Here is a 20037-nt window from a genome sequence, read left to right on the forward strand (position 1 = left end):
CAAATAAAGATAATTCTGTTCCTTCCTTTCCAACCTGTATGATTTTTTTCCCTTACCTTTCTGTACTGGCTAGAGGTTCCAATACAAAGTCAAATAAAAAGTGAGAATGGACATACTTGACTTGTCCCTGACCTTAGCAGGAAAGCATTGCCTTTCAGCATTAAGTATGCATTTGTATGTGTGTGCTGAAGTTTTACGTTATGTCTGACTGACTGTGACTCCACAGGGTGTAGCCCACCAGGCTCTTCTGTCCATGGGATTTTCCAGGTAAGAATACTGGAGTGGGTTGCACTTCCTTCTCCAGGGGATTTTCCTGACCCAGGGATTGAACCCACGCCTCCATTGGCAGGTGGATTCTTTACCTCTAGAGCCACCTGGGAAGCCAAGCATGCCGTTGAAAGGTGAAAGTGTACTCAGTCACGTCCAGCTTTTTTTCACCCCATGGACTGTGGCCTGCCAGATTCCTCTGGCCATGGGATTCTCCAGACAGGAACACTGGAATGGGTTGCCATTCCCTTCTTCAGGGGATCTTCCGGACTCGGATCAAACCAGGGTCTCCCACATTGCGGGCAGATTCTTTACTATCTGAGCCACTTTAATGGAACCAAGTATGCCGTTAGCTGTAGGATTTTTTTGTAGATGTCCTGTATCAGTTTGAGAAACTTTTCATCTATTCCTCATTTCCTGAGAAGTTTTCTCATGAAAGGAGGTTGGATTTTATCAAATGCTTTCTTTGTATCTATTGAAATAATCAGGTGGTTTTTCAATATGGGAAATGACATTGACTGATACTCAAATGTTAAACAAACTGCAATCTTGGGATAAAATCCACTTAGTCATGATGTATTGTCCTTATTATAGACTTTCAGATTTGATTTGCTAAAATTTTGTTAGGAAATTTGGCATCTATGTTTATGAGGGATATTAGTCTGTCATTTTCTTTTCCTGAACTGTCTTTGCTTTCCTTATCAGAGTAACACTCTCTTCACAGAATGATTTTTAGAGGGGAGGAATATGTATGGTTGTTCATAATATTCACTTGCTATCCTTTTAATATCTGCAGGATTTATAGTACTGTCATAGCTTTCGTTCCTAATATTGGTAATTTGTGTCTTTTTTCCTGATCAGTCTGGCTAAAAGTTTATCAATTTTATTTATTTTTTCAAAGAATCAGTTTTCCATTTTTGTCAGTTTTCTATATTGTTTTGTTTCTATCTCATTTATCTCCTTTTGCTTGTTTTCCGCTTTATTTTCTCTTCTTTTTCTAGTTTCTTAAATTAGAAGCTGAGGTCATTAATTTCATAATTTTCTTCTTTACTAATACAGCTTAATGCTATATATTTCCCTCTAAGTACTGCCTGGCAGGTTACAGTTCATGGGGTCACAAAGAGTCAAGACACTACTGAAGCAACTGAGCGTGCACACACACACACACACATACACACCACTGCTTGTATCCCCCAAATTTGGATATCTTGGGTTTTGTTCTGTGTTCTTTTATGTGACTGTCAGTCAGGTGTGGCCACAAAAGGCAGCATGGGAGAGGCTCAGGAAGACAGTTTATTAAGCTCCCAAGTCCCAGCACTGGATGCAGAGCATACCATGCCATGCAGGCTACATGGGAAGGCCTCAGAGTGGTCAGCAGGCTGAAGGTGGGAATGGGGGCAAAGCCGAGGCTAGAATCTTTATTGGCGTTTCTGTGGGACAGGCAAGGCAGGGCAAAGTGAACAGTTTAGAATTGGCTAGTTTGAATAATTTCATCAGGTTCTACAAATGTCAGCGTGGTCCCCAATTGCCTGGTACCTGGCCCTGGGATGACTAAGACAGAGGAATATTGCTCCGAAGGTGTATGGATCAGATAAAGGAGGTATGTTTCTGGAGTGGTTAGTTTGTAGGTCAAAGACATTCTCCTGGCTGAGCCCTTTGCTATCACAAGAACTAGCTAGTCTCACCATTCACAACAGCCAAGACAAGGAAGCAACCTAAATGTCCATCAACAGATGAATGGATAAAGAAGATGTGGTTTCACACACACACTGCAATACTGCTCCGCCACAAAAAAAGAATGAAATAATGCCACATGGGTAAACATAGAGATTATCATATGAAGGGGAGTCAGAAAGAGAAAGACAGATATCATATGATATCACTTTTATGTAGAATCTATAATATGATACAAATGAAATGGCTTACAAAGCAGAAACAGACATATAGACTTGTGGTCACCAAGTGGGAGGGCAGTGGGAGAGGGATGGACTGGGACTTTGAGGTTAGCAGATGAGAACTAGTATAAATAGAATGGGTAAACACAAGGTCCTATTACATAGCACAGGGAAATATATTTAATTATTCAATATACTATGTTGTTCAGTCATTAAGTCGTGTCCGACTCTTTGCAACCCCTTGGACTACAGCACACCAGGCTTCTCTGTCCCTCGCCATCTCCCAGAATTGGTTCAAACTCAGGTCCATTAAGTCGATGATGCCATCCAACCATCTCATCCTCTGTCGTCCCCTTCTCCTCCTGCCCTCAGTCTTTTCCAGCATCAGGGTCTTTTCCAATGAGTCAGCTCTTCCCATCAGCTGGCCAGAGTATTGGAGCTTCAGCATCAGTCTTTCCAATGAACACCCAGGACTGATCTCCTTTAGGATTGACTGGTTGGATCTCCTTGCTGTCCAAGGGATTCTCGAGAGTCTTTTCCAACACAATTCAAAAGCGTCAATTCTTTGGCACTCAACTCTCTTTATGGTCCAACTCTCACATCTGGACACTACTGGAAAAACCGTCACTTTGACTTATGCAGACCTTTGTCGGCAAACTGATGTCTCTTCTTTTTAATACACTGTCTAGGTCTGTCATAGCTTTCCTTCCAAGGAGAAAATATCTTTTAATTTCATGGCTGCAGTCACTGTCTGCAGTGATTTTGGAGTCCAGGAAAATAAAATCTGTCACTGTTTCCACTTTATTTCCATCTATTTGCCATGAAGTGATGGGACTGGATGCCATGATCTTAGTTTTTTGCACGTTTTCAGCCATCTTTTTCACTTTGCTCTTTCACCCACATGCACACACACACACATACACACACTCACACACGCATAACTGAATCACTTTGCTGTGTACCAGAAACTAACACAGCATTGTAAATCAACTATCATTAAACAAAGAAAAAAGGAACGGGTTAGCCTCAGCAAGGGCTGTCTCTCCCCACCCAGAACAGTTTTTAAGGTGTCAGAACATAATATACAGAAAACTAAAAACAAAGAGTTTTCATTTTCACTCAGTTTGAAATACTAATTTCCCTTTGATCATTTTTATTTTAGAATGATATTAGTTTTCATATATTTGGGGGTTTCCCACAGATCTTTCTTTTCTTGATTTTTAATTTACTTCCACTCTGGTCATAGAATATGGCTTGTATGACTTGAATCCTTTTAAATTTATTGGGACTTATTTACAGCCCAGAATTGAATCTTAGTAAATGATCTATACTAACTTGAATGTATATTCTGCAGTTACTCGGTGGTATTCCATAAATGCCAATCAGGTGAACTTGGTTGATAGTGCTGAAGTCTTCCAAATCATTTCTGATTTTTGGTCTATTTAGTATATCAATTATTAAGAAAAAGATACTAAAATCTCTGAAATGTGAATTCTTCTCTTTTTGCAGAGGTATCGGTTTTTTGATTCTTGTCTTTTTAAGCTATTGTTAATGACATAAATATTTAGGATTATTAGTTCTGCTTAATTGACCTCTTTATAAAATGACCCAGGTAATATTTTTTGCTCTGCAATCTACTTTGCCCAATATCAATATAACTCCTCCAGGTTTCTTTTGCTTCATGTTAGCATAGTACATATTTTTCCATTCTTTAAACCCACTTGCATCCTAATATTAAATCTTGCAGGCAGCATAATTTTGTTCTTCTTTTAAAAATCTGATAATCTTTGACTCTTAATTGAGGGTGTTTAGATCTTTTCCTATTTATTCTTAATCCCATCTGCTCCTGCTTCTTTCTTCCTCTTTTTCTGACTTTTTTTTAGAATTGAGTATTTTTCATGACTTCATGTCCTATATTGTTTTTTTAGCCATTCTTTGTTATTTCAGTGGTCACATCACATCACAAGCTATTTTCAAGTGATATACCACTTCATATATAACACAAGAAACTCGCAACAGTACAACAGTAGAAACATCCATTTCTACTCTTGGCTTTTGTGCTACTGTTGTTATACTTTCTACTTTTACGTGCTATACACCCCACAATACATTTTCTTTAAAGTTATCTTTTTTGTTGTGGTAGAATATAGAAACATGAAATGTACCATTTTAACTTTAAAGTGCACAATTTAGTGGCATCAAGTACACTCACCCTGTTGTGCAACTGTGACCACTGTCCAGCTCCGGAAGTTAGCGACCAGTTCTCCTTTTTTAAAAATTGATGTGTACAATAGAAAATCTTTTATATTTATCAATGTAGTTTGTAGTGGTCTTCAATCCTTTGTGTAGATACAAATCTATAACTAGTATTATATTCCTTTCTTCAAAGGACTTCCTTTAACATGACTTCCAGTACAGGTGTGCTACTAATGAACTTTTTCAGCACTCCTACACGTGAAGAATTTCACTGTTATTTTTGAAAGATCTTTCCGCTGGGTACAGAATTCTAAGTTGTTTATCTTTTCCTTCAATACTTAAAGATATATTTCCATAGTCTTTTTGATCACATGGTTTTTTTTGGTTTTGGCCACACCACGTGGCATGTGGGATCTTAGTTCGCTGACCAGGAATCAAACCCATGCCCTCTGCACTTGGAAATGTGGAGTCTTATCTACTGGACTGCCAGGGAAGTCCCAATTGCATGTTTGTTTTTTTTTATTTTTTAACTTTACAATATTGTATTGGTTTTGCCATATATCAACATTAATCCGTGACAGGTATATACGTGTTCCTGATCCTGAACCTTCCTCCCTCCCTGTACCATCCCTCTGGGTCGTCCCCGTGCACCACGCCCAAGCATCCAGTATCGTGCATCGAACCTGGACTGGCAACTCATTTCATATATGATATTATACATGTTTCAATGCCATTCTCCCAAATCATCCCACCCTCTCCCTCTCCAGAAATCTCATCAAACAACTGGGAGTTTGTGACAGGTTTCTTTTACTGATTTTAAATTTAATTCCACTGTTGCCACAGAACACCGTCTGCCATCTTTTTTTTTTTTTTCGTCTGCCATCTTTATCTGTTTCCCTGCACAAAAAAGCGTACTCTCTGGCTCCTGTTTAGAATACTTCGGCACTCATTTTTATTCTTTCCTTTTGTGTTTTACTAAGCAAGAGGGAAACAAGTGACTCCTTGCAACTTTACTTGCAAATCTTGCACAAAGTTCATTAGACACATGCTGCTTTCTACACAACTGCAGATGGCAGAGCCGCTAAGTTTCTGGCCACTGTGTAACAGAGATCCTCCTTCCTCCAGTTCCCCGTAGCAGCCTCTTTGCTTCTTTTTAAGCACTCGCTGGCAGTGTTTTCAAAGTCTGGATGTCCACTGATAATCTGTTGATGGCAATTTGGGCATTCTCTAACACGGTCCTCAAAATCCTTCCAGCTGCTGCCCACTTCTTAGTTTCAAAGCCACTCCCACATTTTTGAGTATTTATTACAATAGCATCCTACTCTTGGTACCAAAATCTGTATTATTTATCCACTGCTTTGTAACTGTGGGCGACCATGACCACTATCCATCTCCAGAGCTTAGCAGTCAATTCTCTTTAAAAAAGAAAAAAAGAGAGATATATATAGTAAGAAAATTGTAATTTTGAGGCTTTGGGTATCAGAAATGCAGGTACTTAGCAGGGTCCTCTGGGTTAGGGTCCTCCCAGGATACAACCACGGGGTAGGTTAGAGCTGTGATCATCTCAGGTTCAGCAAAGGAGGGTCTGTTTACAACCTCTCTTCTGTGAGTGTTGGCAGGACCCAGTCCACTGAGGGCCATTGAACTGAGGCTCCCTCCACTCTTTGCCATGTGGGCCTCTCCACTGGGCAACTTACCGTGTCAGAGCAAGCAAATGAGATACGTCAGAGAATATGGACTTTTGTCATATTTCATCAAGTCAGAGAATAAAGACTTTTCATTATGAGTTGTATTTTTTCCCTGGCTCTTTGCTTGCCTGGTAATTTCTGATTGGATGTCAGATACTGTATATATTTTTCAGTTGCTCAGTCATGTCCAACTCTTTATGATCCCATGGACTGCAGCCTGCCAGGCTCCTCCATCCATGGGATTTCCTGGGCAAGAATACTGGAGTAGGTTGCCATTTCCTTCTCCAGGGGATCTTCCCAATCCAGGTATCAAACCCAGGTCTCCTACATTGCAGGCAGACTCTATTGTCTGAGCCAAAGTTTTACCTAATTGGTTGCTAGATATTTTCATACTATAATAGGTAGCTTTGTTCTGGAATGTGGTAAGTTACTTGGAAATAGTTGGATTCTCTTGGGTTGTGTTTTCAAAACTTTATTAGAATGCATGCAGCATGAGTTTAGGTCTAACTTTCGCAATATTGAAGCAAAACCTTGTTGAATACTCTGCCTGATGCCCTGTGAGATGAGGAACGTCATCCAGGTTGGTGGGAACAGGAACAGTGCAGACCGTGGATGTGCTCCCCTGGTCCTTCCAGGCGTCTCCTTCCCCAGTCTCAAGTAGCTTCTTCATGTGCATGTGCTTCCCGGTGCTCAGTGGAAGACCCGTAGGGCCCCCAGGCATATTCAGTACTTCTTCGTGCAGCTCTCCGATTTGGTATGTTGCCCTGTAAATTCCACCCGTGGTGAGGTGTAAGGGCTGGTTCAGGGAAAAGGCAGCAGGAAGGGATAACAGGGTAAATGGTGGCCAGTGAATCACTCATTTACAACTTCCCTCAAGGTATAAGCAGGCAGAGTTACTGTTCTATTGTTTAAGTCCATAAACTTTGAAAAGAGTCCAATTCATCACTGCCTAACTGTATATCAGATATCGGGGTACAGATGAAACTCAAATAGGGTACCAATGTAAGAACCAAAAAGGAAGAAGAGAGCACAGAGGACACAGCAGCAGGGAGACAGGGGTGGGAGCGGGAGTCAGGCTTCCTGGGGACACCACCTTAACTCACGTTCAGAGGATCAACAGGAATTTGCTACATGGTGCGAACTAATCCAGACTTGGCAAGGGCAGATTTTACTCGAAAAGATGACAGCAGAGCAGAAAACAACTGTTTCAACAAGGAGAACACACTGACCATAAGATCGGCAAGTATCTCAAGAGTTACACAAAAGTTTTCTTTTACAGGAAGGAGGAAACAAGGAGAGTGGGGACTTCCCTGGCAGTCCATCAGTTACGCATCTGCCTTCCGACACAGGGGAACTAAGCTCTCACATGCCTCAGGGTGAATGAGCCTATGCGCACCTACTACAGAAGCCCCCAGTCACCGTTAACTTGAGAAAAGCCTGTGCTCAGCAACAGAGACCCAGTGCCGCCAAAAAGGAGGAGAGGAATAGGGTGAACAGCAGTGGGGTGGTCAGGTGGCAGATCGGACACTGTTTTCCCGAGTCCAGCTTGTTCTCAGGAGGGGCCGTAGGCTGAGGCTGGGCCAAAATTTAGGGGCCTGTGGGAAGGATGGAATCTTAACCGAGATTTGGTTAAGAAGCATTTTGTTCCAATTGATCAGTGGGAACAAGTAATTCAGCTAGTCACATGAGGCAGAGAATGGGAGGCCTGTGTTTGGCCTTGTCACTGGTAAACGAGAAGAGTACCCTTCCTTGAGTCTTAAGACTCAAGACTTAAGGGGAAAAGTGGTTCTTTGTAGCAAGCTGTTTTCCAGAACACAAAAGACTGGGTGTTTCTTTAACATGCTGTCTCTGTCTTCCAGGATCACAGAGCTTGGGTACAACTTGACATCACCCATGGATACGTTAAAGAACACGAAAACAGTAAGCAACAAGGACAGAAACGAAAATGCAAGTGTTCGCTGTTGCTTGAGCATCTCAAGCATACAGGTGGGACAGGATACGAGAATCTGGAAACAATGCTGGTTAAAGTCCAGCCTGAGACAGCTGGGAGCCACCCGTTGCGGTGAGTGACGGGCTGGTCTGCAGCCTCTGCACAGCCGCGCTTGAGCAGAGGTCTGGCTCACAGGGCCTGAAGGTCTGGCTGCCCGGGGCCATATCCAGGGTTTGAACGGACAAAGCAGCTGGCTCTGTGGGTCAGCACCAACTGCCGGCCAGACTTTAACAGTGTGTTTGTCCCAAAAGGTCAGCTCAGAGAAGAGGAATTCAGGGAAAGTGGCTTTTGCTTAAAAGCACTCTTGACAAAATGAATGTGGTCTTCTGCCCAGGAGGGCACTGACAGATGGAAACGCTGCTGCCCAGCGGCAAGGGGCAGGCAGGACTCTTGAGAAGCCTTAGTCACACAGAATGAGCCTCCTCAAGACGCTGGAACACACTCTTCAGGACCTTGCGCATGCCTGTCTGTCTTCTATGGTATGAAAGAACACCTTTTCTTTCATACTAGGAATAAGGAAAAAAGCCCAGAGACATTTTTCAGAATAAAGGAACCAGCCATTAAAGATCTAAGGGTCATGTTGATGTATGGCAAAAACCATCACAATATTTTAAAGTAATTATCTAATTATCCTTCAATTAAAATTAATTAATTAAAAAAAAGATCCAAGGGTACTAGAAGAGGAATGTTCTAGTTCTAGGAATGCTGTTAGAAGACGAATCCAGCCTTCCAGCAACATCAACAATGTATCTTGAGGGAGAAATAAGAGATCATTCTCTCAGAGAAGATCAACCACCAGGACCTGTGTGCACTGTGGATCCCAAAGGGGGTGATGGCCCTCAGGTGACCTAGAGGGCCTCCAGCTGTGGGTACCTCCCGGGGAACACACGTGAGCTGACCAGGGGCCAGGCAGCACTGCAAGCTGCTCAAAGTCCTTGCTCGCTCTGGACCACCGTCACAGGCTCACAGGGCCTCCCCGGCCACACAGCACACTAACTGGCAAGTCTTCTCGTCTCTCCGGTGCTCCCTGCAGACGGGAACTTACTTCCCATCTTACTCCTCTGGGCCTGCCACCAACTGAGGCCCTGCTGGAGGTTTGTCATCTAGACATAACTGATGGCAAGGCTCATAAGAACATCTATAATGAACAGTGGTTAAATGTCCCATTTCTGTTTATTCAGGAGAACATTAAGATAAATACACCTAAATATTACAAAATTTTTATATACAATAATGAACACTCCCCCAAAATTCTGAAAAGTGGTCTGAAAAAAAAACTCCCAAAAATATAGTCTCCCCACTCCCACTTTTAAACCCTGGATGACCCAGGAAGATAGAATCAAGCTCTTGATGCATTTTCTTCAACATGGTTAACAGATACTTGAATCTAGATTGGTTTGGCCAATGCTATTGGAAAGAACATAGATGTAGAAAGAAAATGCTACATTTAAAATCCTGTTCCAGCGTTGGTGCTGGCCATCCAGCCTTCAGCCACATGCCCCTGTGGGCGTCATTTCCTGAAGCGCTTGAAAAGTGGGTGCACGTGCTTAGTGGAAGTCTTACTCCGCGATGAGTGGTACTCCATGTACACCGTGTCGTCGGCCCCGGACATGGAGCTCATCGTGCCAAAGCGCCGGGACACCTGCAGGGGGACCCAACCCGCCGTTAGTTTCCAAGGTGAAACACCCTCCCTTCTACATTTATAATCATAGTAAGTTTTATAAATTTATGAGTTTCATAGATTTTATAATTTTTAAAATAACATTTACTGACTGCATAGTATGTCTCAAGTATTATTCTAAGCAGCTTATACTTATTTATTACATGTCGTAACTTACTGAATCCTCACGATCATTCTAATGCCCATTTTACAGAAGAGGAAACAAACATGGAGAAATGAAGTAACTCGTCCAAGAGCACAGAACTCTTTAAGAGATGGGACGTGAACCCAGGCTTAGATTCCCTGTACCTAACTGTAATACCACACTGCCTCTCTTCATGGCAATTTCTAAACAGAATCTTAACAGTGAGGGCAGGAGTCCTTCAAATCTCCTGAGACCCTACCATAAGGCTTGAATCAAGTGGAAACTCAGAAAGCCCCAGGCCTGATTCTTGGTTCTGTGTCTCACTGAATGGCCTTGGGCAAATTCTGAATGTCTGTAACTCAATGAACTCACGTGTAAAATGGGGATAACCACGTCTGCTTGACATATGTGGTGTGAACGGAAATCACACAGGTCAAGAAGGGTCTGGCCCAGTGCTTGGCACACAACTCGCACCAGATTACAAGCAAAGGATGCAGACGGGCACTGAAGCCACACCTTCTGCAGCCTGACCTTAGGTGACCCACTGTGAAGCGGAATTGACTTGACACCACCTTCGGACAAAAACCGGAAGCTTCCCTGGGCACCCATGGAGGGTGCCTGGAGAAGATCCAGCCCCCAGCCGCCGGCGCTGGGACAGGAAGGTCTCAGGGCACACAGCACCTTTCCCGGCGACGGCTTCCTTATTCCCTTGTTCTACTATCACTCACCTTGCAGCTCTACCGCCAACTTAGTTTCAAAAGCACCTGATCAAACAGTACTTCTCTCCTTGGAAGGGCCAGATACGAATTCCTCACCATGATACTCTCATTAGTTATACCATACTATATTTGCCGGCGCAAAAACAGGCATTCGGTAAGTATGCGCAGAATTACTGAAAAGTTGAACACTTGCAGAGAACTCTAAATTTTTCAAAACATGCATTGAAACTACAACACAGTTCTTTCTCAGTCCTGTCTTACAGGCCGGAAGGCTGTGTTATCACTGAGGAGGAAGCTGGGGTGAGGTGACTCACCCAAGGCCAAGAGGGGTAGCCCCAGATCCGTCACACTCCTTGCCACCACCACCCTAGCGGGAGCCTGGGCTCCAACATCCAAATACTAACAAACACTTACGCCTGACTATTACGTGAGCGCCGCAGGAGACAACTACACCTACCATGGGCTCAGACACGTAAAATAAGACAGACACACAGAAAGGCTAACAGGGATAATTTCTATTATTTCCTTCGCTACAATTTCCCATGTATTCCAAGTTTTTAAAAAACCACAGAGGCACATACACACACAGAACTGTGAAGCTGTATGGGTGTCTAAGACTCTGTCCTTCAGGAGAACGGACATCTGGAGCCTCACCTACTCACTCACCTGGCTGGATTTGGAGCCAAATTCGCCTGCCACCACCTCCTCCTCAGCATCCAGGTCAGTGGCCGCCAGGACCTTCTGTAGGAGCTGCTGTTGCTCCTCTTTCGTTGAAAATGCCAAGTCTTCCTCTTCCATGCCAGCAAGCTTGGTGATCACCTGTAGAGCGGAAGGAACCCTCTTGTTTTCTCCCCCTTGGCCCGATCCCACCTTCTCCTGGGCTCATCTGGTCTGGTCGGCTCCTCACTCAGGCCCAGCAGAGAAGCTGCCTAATAACAGAGAGCTCCTCTCTGGCAGTGCAGAGCCCAGCCTCGGGAGCCACCTCAACAAGGAGCTCAGCCAAGGACTGCAAGGCAGGAAAGGTTCAGCAAATTCTAGGGAAATCTGCTCCCAACACATGGCACCTAAATAACCACTTACAGAAGATCTCCAGGGATCTTGGCAACCTCCAAGGAACCATTCTAGTAGCTTTCCCATCTTGCACCAGGTAAAGGGAGGGAGCAAGAACTGAAGGGCACAGACTGTTGCCCTTTAAGAAGGTATCCAACCTCCAGGCCTGGCACCCAGGGCTTCCAGCAGAAGGGGCATGTACAAATGATTGGATATTTTTTCTAAAAGAGAAAGACAGCAGCAGGGTGGAGATCTGGTTTTCACTTCCTTGGGGATAACTCACTACAAGGCCTACTTATACCTGCAGAAAGTGAGGATTGATTACGTGAAGGGAACTTCTTTTCTGCTCCCCCCCCTCTAATTTTCACGTAATTTTAAAAGAAAATTCCTAGAAGGAAGGACCTGGCTAAGCCCTTCAGGTGGCCACAGATCTGGAGGACAGATGCGGGACACTTCTGCCCTGGCCTCCTCCCCAGGGTCATGATTCTGGGAACCCTAGCCTGGCTGCTCTCGGCGGGCAGACTTGAAGGTGAGGCTCGCAAAGGCAGCTCCAGCCAACACAGACCACCACGTGCTCAGCACTTTGTCAAGCTCACCTGTCAAGAACCCAGAGCCCTTCCTGATTCAGTGCTTCTCTTACCCTTATGACTCCCCTGGGAATCAGAAGGTACGAGTGCTGTTCTCACCACAAATGTTATACAGACGGATAAAAAGGTTGCAGTGAAAATCCTTCGAAAAACTGTGCCAAGTGTCCTGAACTAGAATTCAGCATGAGAAGTCTGAAAAGTGTCACTGCCTCTGACTGAAAGAGGAGGGTCGGACAACCCTGTCCTCTTGTCTAAGGTGATAAAGGGAACTCTGTTAGTTCCCTGATTAGTTCTACTCTAAACCAATTTGAGAAAGATACAATTTAAAGTAGCTGGAGAGGCAGCCTACAGGCTTCCACAAATCAGGAACCTGGGAACCTGTATGTTCTAAAACGCCCTTTCAGTCCCCTGCTTGCAGTACCCTCCACACACACACACAAAAAAAACCCTTTGGGATACTAAATCCTGGCATAAATTTACTATCTGTGTCAAGAGGAAAGCAAGCAAATGCTTTCACCAATGAAAGTCAGCCAAAGCTTCAGAGTTTCCCAAGTTATTAGAATACCAGATTTATAGTTCGTGGATGGCTCCTGATGTTTGAGGCTCACGGAAGCTGAGGCTCACTGATGGCTAAGGACAGAGCTCTCCCAGCTACTGGCGGGGACCCCTGAGAAAGGAAACCCAAAGGGCTCACACTCACGCAGTGGTGGCCACAGCTCCCTGGCTTCTCAAGCCCTGCTAGCTTAGCACATTTTCCCACCAACGTCGAATGGGATCTTTTTTTTTTTTTTTTTGCAAGATGACTATAAAAAGTTAACAAGCTGAGACTCCACATGTTGCTTGCTTCAGAGGCCCTGTTCTCTGAGAGGTTGGAGGCAGGAGAGGAGCCTACACAAGCTTTTTCCTTCAAAGCTCCCCACAGTTCATGCAAGGAGAACAGAAGTCTGAGGCGGGGCCCCCAGTCCCCTAACTTCTGTGCCTGCCGGAGACCTGTCCCACGCTGTGCTGACAGTGGCCCCCACTTCTCATGGAGGGCTGGGTAGAAAAAAGCCTCGGTCCGACTCTGACCAGAGACCAAAATGGATACATACCTTAAAGCTGTAACCTTGATCTACCAAGAACCTCTGTCGCTTGGTTGAGTAAGCCATTTCCTGTGTGTCCTGGGATACCAGCGAGTAAAAGAAGGCATTGTACTCCTCTGCAACCATCCCTGGGGGGAGGGCATGAAAAAGGATGACATGAGCCATCAGAACTCCAGGAACTAAGGGTCCAAGGCTCAAAAGGGTAGCTATGGCTGATTCTTGTTGATGTTTGACGGAAAACAACAAAATTCTGTAAAGCAATTATCCTTCAATTAAAAAATAAAGTTAATAAAAAAAATAAAGTGGCAAAAAAAAAAAAAAAAAGTTAAGTCCTGCAGTGGGAGAGCATTGCAGTCAGAGGGGTCACTGCCCTGACTTTGCACAATGACTTCAACAAAATTAAAAACTTTGGTGCTTCAAAGGACACCATAAAAAAAGTGAAAAAACAACTCACAGAATTGGGAAAAACATTTACAAAGCATACATCTGATAAGGGATTTGCCCCTAAGGCATAAAAAAACTATTACAACTCAATAATGAAAAGACAAACCAGTTATATTCAGGAAAAAAGATCTGAATAGACATTTCCCCAAAGAAGATATACAAAGAAGATTCATGCGTCCATGGGCACATGGAGAAAGCTCACTGGCACTGGTCATCAGGGACATGCAAGTCAAAACCATGACAAAATACTGCCGAACACCACAGAATAGCGAGGATAAAAAGGGTGATTACAGCTGTCGTCAAGGCTGTGGAGAAGCTGAAATCCTCACACACTGCTGCTGAGAACGTGAAATGGTGCAGCCACTTGGGAAAGAGCCCGGCAGTTTATTAAACTGTTAAACATACAGTTACTACATGACCAACAATTACATGCCAAGATACACCCAGGAGAATTAAAACTTATGTCCAGACAAAATTTGCATATGAATTTCATAACAGCACTATTCTAAGTGCCAAAAAGTATAAATAATCCAAATGTCCATAAATGGATTTTAAAAGTTCATACAGTGGAATAGTACTCATCAATAAATAAGAATGAGGTACTAACAGGTGCTGCAATATGGATAACCCTTCTGAAAATATTATGCTAAAACTACTAAAAGAATAAAAAGCTCAGAGAAAAGACACAACAGAATTATCACAGAAACAAGGTAACCTAAAAATCTGGTCCTGCAGGAAAATCTGAATGTTTTTGCTTCACAGTTCAGTGTAAGTTAATTATTTGTGTACTGCCTCTGAATTCAATTGTTTGTCTTCCAAGAGCGCAGAGATGCAAAGAAAAGGGCTAATTATCTTATAACAAATATTTTCTTTTGTCTTATTGAGATAAAAATGACATAGTGCTATAGACACGTAATGATATGACTTACATATATGGCAAAATGACTACCTCAGTAACTTTAGTTCACATCCGTCATTTCACAGTAACACACATACAAAAAAAGGGAAAAAATGGCTTTTCCCTTGTGATGAGAACTTTGAGAATGTACTCTTGAACAACTTCAAGTATAACATACAGCAGTGGAGACTATAGCCGTCATGTTGCACTTCGTATCTCCAGTACGTATTTAGCTGAAAGTGTGTACCTTTTGAATACATTCTTTCAAATCCCCCACTCCCAAATCCCCATTCTCTGGTGATCACAAATCTGATATCTTTTCCTCTAAGTTTGTTTTTTTGTAGATCCCTTATATAAGGGAGATCATATAGTATTTGTCTGTCTGACTTATTCCAACTAGCATAACATTGTCAAGGCCCATCCATGTTGTCACAGATGGTAGGATTTCCTTCTTTTTTATGGCTGATTATTATATTGGGTTGGCCCAAAAGTTCGTTCCAGTTTTTCTGTAACATCTTATGGAAAAATCTGGACGAACTTTTTGTTCAACTCAATATATGGACACACACGTGCACGCACACCACATTTTCTTCATCCATTCATCTGCTGATGAACATTTATACCATGTCTTGGGTATTGAAAATAATGCTGACATTAAATTAACATGGTGGCACAAATATCTCTTTGGCATAGTGACTTCATTTCTATCAGATATACATCCAGAAGTGTAATTGCTGGATTATACGCCAATTCTATTTTTAATTGTTTAAGGGACATTCATACTGTTTTCCACAACAGCTGTACCAATTTACATTCCCAACAGCACACAATGGTTCCCATTCCTCTACATCCTTGACAATGAACAAATGTTAACTACTGACTTTTTGATAACATTCTAACAGGTGTGAAGCAATCTCATGGTGTTGATTTGCATTTCCCTAATAATTAGTGATGATAAGCACCTTTCATGTACCTGTTGGCTATTTGTGTATCTTCTTGGGAAAACTGTCTCTTCAGGTCTTTTGCCCAGCTTTTAATTGAATTATTATTTTTTTTTTTGCTGTTGGGTTGTATGAAGTCTTTATATGTATATTAACTCCTTATTAGATAAATGAGTTGCACGTATTTTCTCCTATTCCACATATTGCATTTTCATTATTTTTTAAAAAATATTTATTTATTCAGCTGCATCGGGTCTTAGTTGAGACGTGCAGGGCCGTCACTGTGGCACGTGGGACCTTCCCATCGTGGCCCGTGGGCTTAGTTGCCTACAGCACATAGGACCTCAGTCCCCTGTGGCACACGGGACCTTCCCATCGTGGCCTGTGGGCTTAGTTGCCTACAGCACATAGGACCTCAGTCCCCTGTAGTAGTAGTTTAGTCCCTAAGTCGTGTCCTGAGACCCATGGACTGTAGCCTGCCAGGCTCCTCTGTCCACGGGATTCTCCAGGCAAGAGCACTGGGCAGGGATCAAATTCACGGCCCCTGATCGGAAGGCAGAGTTTTAACCACTGGGACCACCAGGGAAGTCCCTGCCTTTTCATTTTGCTGCCTATTTCTTTTGCTGTGAAGATGCTTTTTAGTTTCATGTAGTCAACTATTGACTTGGCAGTCAAAAAAAACAGTGCCAAGATCCATGTCAAAGGAGCATTTTTTCCCTATGTTTTCCTTTAGGAGTTTCATGGTTTCCAGTCTTGTACTTAAGTCTTTAATTCATCTTGAGCGGGCTTTTGCTAGTGGTGAAAGATAGGGGTGGAGCTGCATTCTTTATATGTGGATATCCAATTTTCCCAGCACCATTTATTAAAGAGACTGTCTTCTACTCCACTGGGTATTCTCAGCTCTCTTGCATGGGTTTATTTCTGGGCTTTGGATTCTGTTCCACTGGTCTATAATCTGTTTTTATACCAGTAACATACTGTTTGGATAGCCAAAGCTTTATTAAATAACTTAAAATCAGAAGTGTGATGCCTCTTGTTTTGTTCTTTCTCAGAACTGCTTTGGCTATTTAGGGTCTTCTGTGGTACCATATAAATTTTAGGAATACTATTTTTACTTCTTTAAAAATGCCAGTAAAGACTTAATAGGGATTGCACTCAATCTAAAGATGGCTTTGGGTAATACAGATTTAACAACATTAATTCTTCTAATCCATGAACAAAGGATACTTTCTATTTATTTGTATTTTCTTCCATTTCTTTCGTCAGTGTCTTGTAGCTCTTTCACCTCCTTGGTTAAATTTACTTCTAAATATTTTATTGTTTTTTGATGCTCTTGTAAATGGAATAGTTTTACTTTTTTCTTTTAGACAATTTGTCATAAGTGTATAGAAATGCTACTGATTTTTTAATGTTAACTTTGTATCCAATAACTTTACTGAATTTGCTGAATATATCTAACAGTTTTTTGGTAAAGTTTTTAGGGTTTTCTACCTGTAAAATCATGTCACATGCAAATAGAGAAAATTTTACTTCTTCTGTTTCAATTCTGATGCCTTTTTCACACCTAATTGCTTTGGTTAGGACTTCCAGTATAATGAACAGATGACAGTGGGTGTCCTTGTCTTGCTTCTGATCTTAGAGGAAAACCTTTCAAACTTTTCACTGTTAAGTATGATGTCAGCCGTGGGCCTATCATACACAGCCTCTATTATGCTGAGGTACTTTCCTCCTATGGGATTCCCAGCTGGCTCAGGAGTAAAGAATCCACCTGTCAATGCAGCTGACACAGGAGACATGGGTTTGATCCCTGGGTCGGGAAGATCCCCTGGAGGAGGAAATGGCAACCCACTCCAGTATTCTTGCCTGGAAAATTCCACCAACAGAGAAGCCTAGTGGACTACAGTCCGGTGGGGTCCCAGTAGTCGGACATGACTGAGAGAGTGAGCATGCACACCCGTTCCTCCTTTACCTAATTTGTTAAGAGTTTTTATTACACACAGATGTTAAATTTTTTCAAACGCTTCTTCTCCATCTACTGAAATGATCATATGAATTTTCTTCCTTAATTCTATCAGTGTGAGGTATCGCATTTATTGATTTGTGTGTCTTGTGTATGTTTGCATCCCAGGGACAAATCCCACTTGATCATGGTGAATGATCCTTTTAACGTGGGGCTGAATTTGGTTTGCTGGTATTTTTTTGAGGATTTTTACATCTGTATTCATAGGATATTTGGCCTGTCCTTTTCTTTTCTGTAGTGAACTTTTCTAGTTTTGATATCAGGGCAATACTAGCTTTGTACTTTTGTACTTTTTCAAACAGTACTTTAAAAAACAAAATCAAAGAGCTGTTCAAATTAGATTTGTTTCTGTGTGATGAAGAGTAACGAGTAAATAAAGAGTCATTTTCACATATATTAGTCAGATTTATCCAAGAGTCTACTACATTCTGGGGGGCTCCCTGGTGGCTCAGCAGTAAAGAATCCACCTGCAATATAGGAGATTGGTTCGATCCTTGGGTCAGGAAGATCCCCTGGAGAAGGAAATGGCAATCCACTCCAGTATTCTTGCCTGGGAAATCCCACAGACAGAGGAGCCTGGAGGGCTACAGTCCATGGGGTTACAAAAGAGTCAGACACCGCTCAGTAACTAAACAACAACAACTACTGTATTCTGTACTGTAGTCTCATTCCTCCTAATAGCCCTGAACGATAAGGATCGTCAGTCCTGCTTCGGATGAGAAACCGATTTGCTTTGCTGAGAGGGGCAAATCACTTATCCAAGGTCACACAGCTGGTCTGGGGCCCAAGCCCACGTTTGCTATTCCTACAGCTTGCCCTGTCTCCATTGTAATCACAGTCAGTTAGCTGCTTCCTAAATATACTCAAATGCTCATCAATCTTATCATTTTCAAAAACCCTAACAGTCCAAGCTGTTCCTGAGATGAGTGACTCCCTTGAGGACAGGGCCTGGGTCATTCCTGTAGGACCTACATGGCCCTAGGAGGGTGCTGGAGGATGCCAGCAATACTGGTCTCTACTCTGCCCATGATGGGGGTCTAGGCCTCTTTACTGCAATTAACAAGCAGAAACTCCATGCCTCTTGCTTCCTCATTTGCTAAGCTTCTATTAGCTGCCACTCGGGGGACCATTCTTCACAGGTTAGGAGTGAGGTAACCACCGTGGCTGCTCCTGCCAAGCTCTCCCCTTACTCTTAACTCGAGGTTCAGAGGGCACCTTCCAGCTCCGATACATCCACTGGGGGCCAAAGCGTTGCTTTCTCCCTCTACAAGCACACCGTTCGGCACTGCTTCCCAGGTCCCTTTTCCATGAACATAAGCACTCAGCTCAGACTATGAGTTCCAGACAGCTGCCATGGAAAACATCCAGATGGAAATAATAATGCCAAGGAGCCTGGGTCCTTGCTTTGGAACCCCCTCCGCCCCGCCCCCTTGTAGAGTCCACCTAACCCAGGAGCACAAGCCCGCCCTCACGATCACACAGGCACCGGACAGAAGTGGTGGAAAAGAGAGCCCCGGGGCAGGTACCTTTTTTCGCTCGGAGCACTCGCCCTAGCCTCTGGGCCTCCTGCCGCCGGGAGCCACCATGAGAGGAAATCTGAATGAGAACATTTGCTTCTGGCAAATCAAATGATGTGTCACCCACCTGCAGAAATGAGACAGCTGTGAGCTTGGGAAGGTTTTTATATGTGAGACAAAAAGGAAAAAAAAATTCAACTAGTCTCAAATTTAAAAAGGCTCTGTACATAATTTATGAACAACAATCACTACCATCTCAGTCTATACCAGGGTCCCTCAGATGCAAGCAGGTCTCTAGGACCGAGTGTGCTTCTGGAGAGCTGTCTTACGGAAGCTGTCAGGACCCAGGTCCTAACCATCTGTCTCAGCAACAGTCCTAGTGCGAACTGCTAAGGCCCAGAGACAAGAGGGCCCGATCAACACTCTGAGTGATGCTTTTCATTTTTTGCAACTGAACTAGGTCTGCACAAAACCATCCACAATCTTAACTCGAGGCCACTGAGGCCAACAGCACAAGCTGGACACGTGACCTGGTAGGGCCCACGGCCTGCAGTGGGCTGGATCCTGGCTCAGGGCAGCTGCCCCAGCTTGGGGGACGGGGGACGGCAGCACCATCAAGGTCTCCAGACACAGAAATCAAAGGCTGGTACTTACTGATCCATCTATGATCATGTTATAGGTAAATCTCATCTCTCTGGGGCTTTGGGTCATTCTAATCTAAACAACTATTCTACACTGTCAGGCTACCACTTCTGACTGCAAATTGAAACCGTCACCAAGCTGGCCTATGTGACCTTGTACTGTGTTCACATTCACCACTCACCCCCAAGGCACACAGGAGCCAGGACAAAGGCTGCCCGCGGCCCGCAGGAATCTCCAACCCCACAAAGAGAACCTCATCCACATGCCTCCCTTTGTCAGAGTATTTAGTGAACTTC

At 43.3% G+C, this 20037-nt stretch overlaps 1 protein-coding gene and 1 long non-coding RNA gene across 4 annotated transcripts in view; both read right to left on the minus strand.

Annotated features, from left to right (window-relative positions):
* Positions 1–5286: 5286 nt before the first annotated feature.
* On the minus strand, positions 5287–6332 carry LOC147378765 (uncharacterized). The gene is made up of 2 exons (XR_015148997.1): positions 6056–6332; positions 5287–5773 (listed from the first exon to the last, which is right to left on the minus strand). It is a non-coding gene; the product is annotated as an uncharacterized LOC147378765 (long non-coding RNA).
* A 2858-nt stretch (positions 6333–9190) lies between these two features.
* ERCC3 (ERCC excision repair 3, TFIIH core complex helicase subunit) overlaps positions 9191–20037 on the minus strand; it is a 30147-nt gene continuing 19300 nt past the window's right edge. For all 3 annotated transcript variants that reach the window (XM_086362169.1, XM_086362177.1, XM_086362180.1), the window contains exons 12-15: positions 19109–19226; positions 13289–13407; positions 11227–11379; positions 9191–9678 (exon numbers count right to left, since the gene is read on the minus strand). In XM_086362169.1, the coding sequence (XP_086218295.1) occupies positions 9547–9678; positions 11227–11379; positions 13289–13407; positions 19109–19226 (522 nt within the window). In that variant the 3' untranslated portion in view covers positions 9191–9546. The remainder of the gene's footprint in view (positions 9679–11226; positions 11380–13288; positions 13408–19108; positions 19227–20037) is intronic.

The sequence above is a fragment of the Bos grunniens genome, chromosome 2, assembly GCF_055505025.1.
Source record: "Bos grunniens cultivar Pamir isolate PY7600 chromosome 2, Bosgru_T2T1.0, whole genome shotgun sequence".
NCBI lineage: Eukaryota > Metazoa > Chordata > Mammalia > Artiodactyla > Bovidae > Bos > Bos grunniens.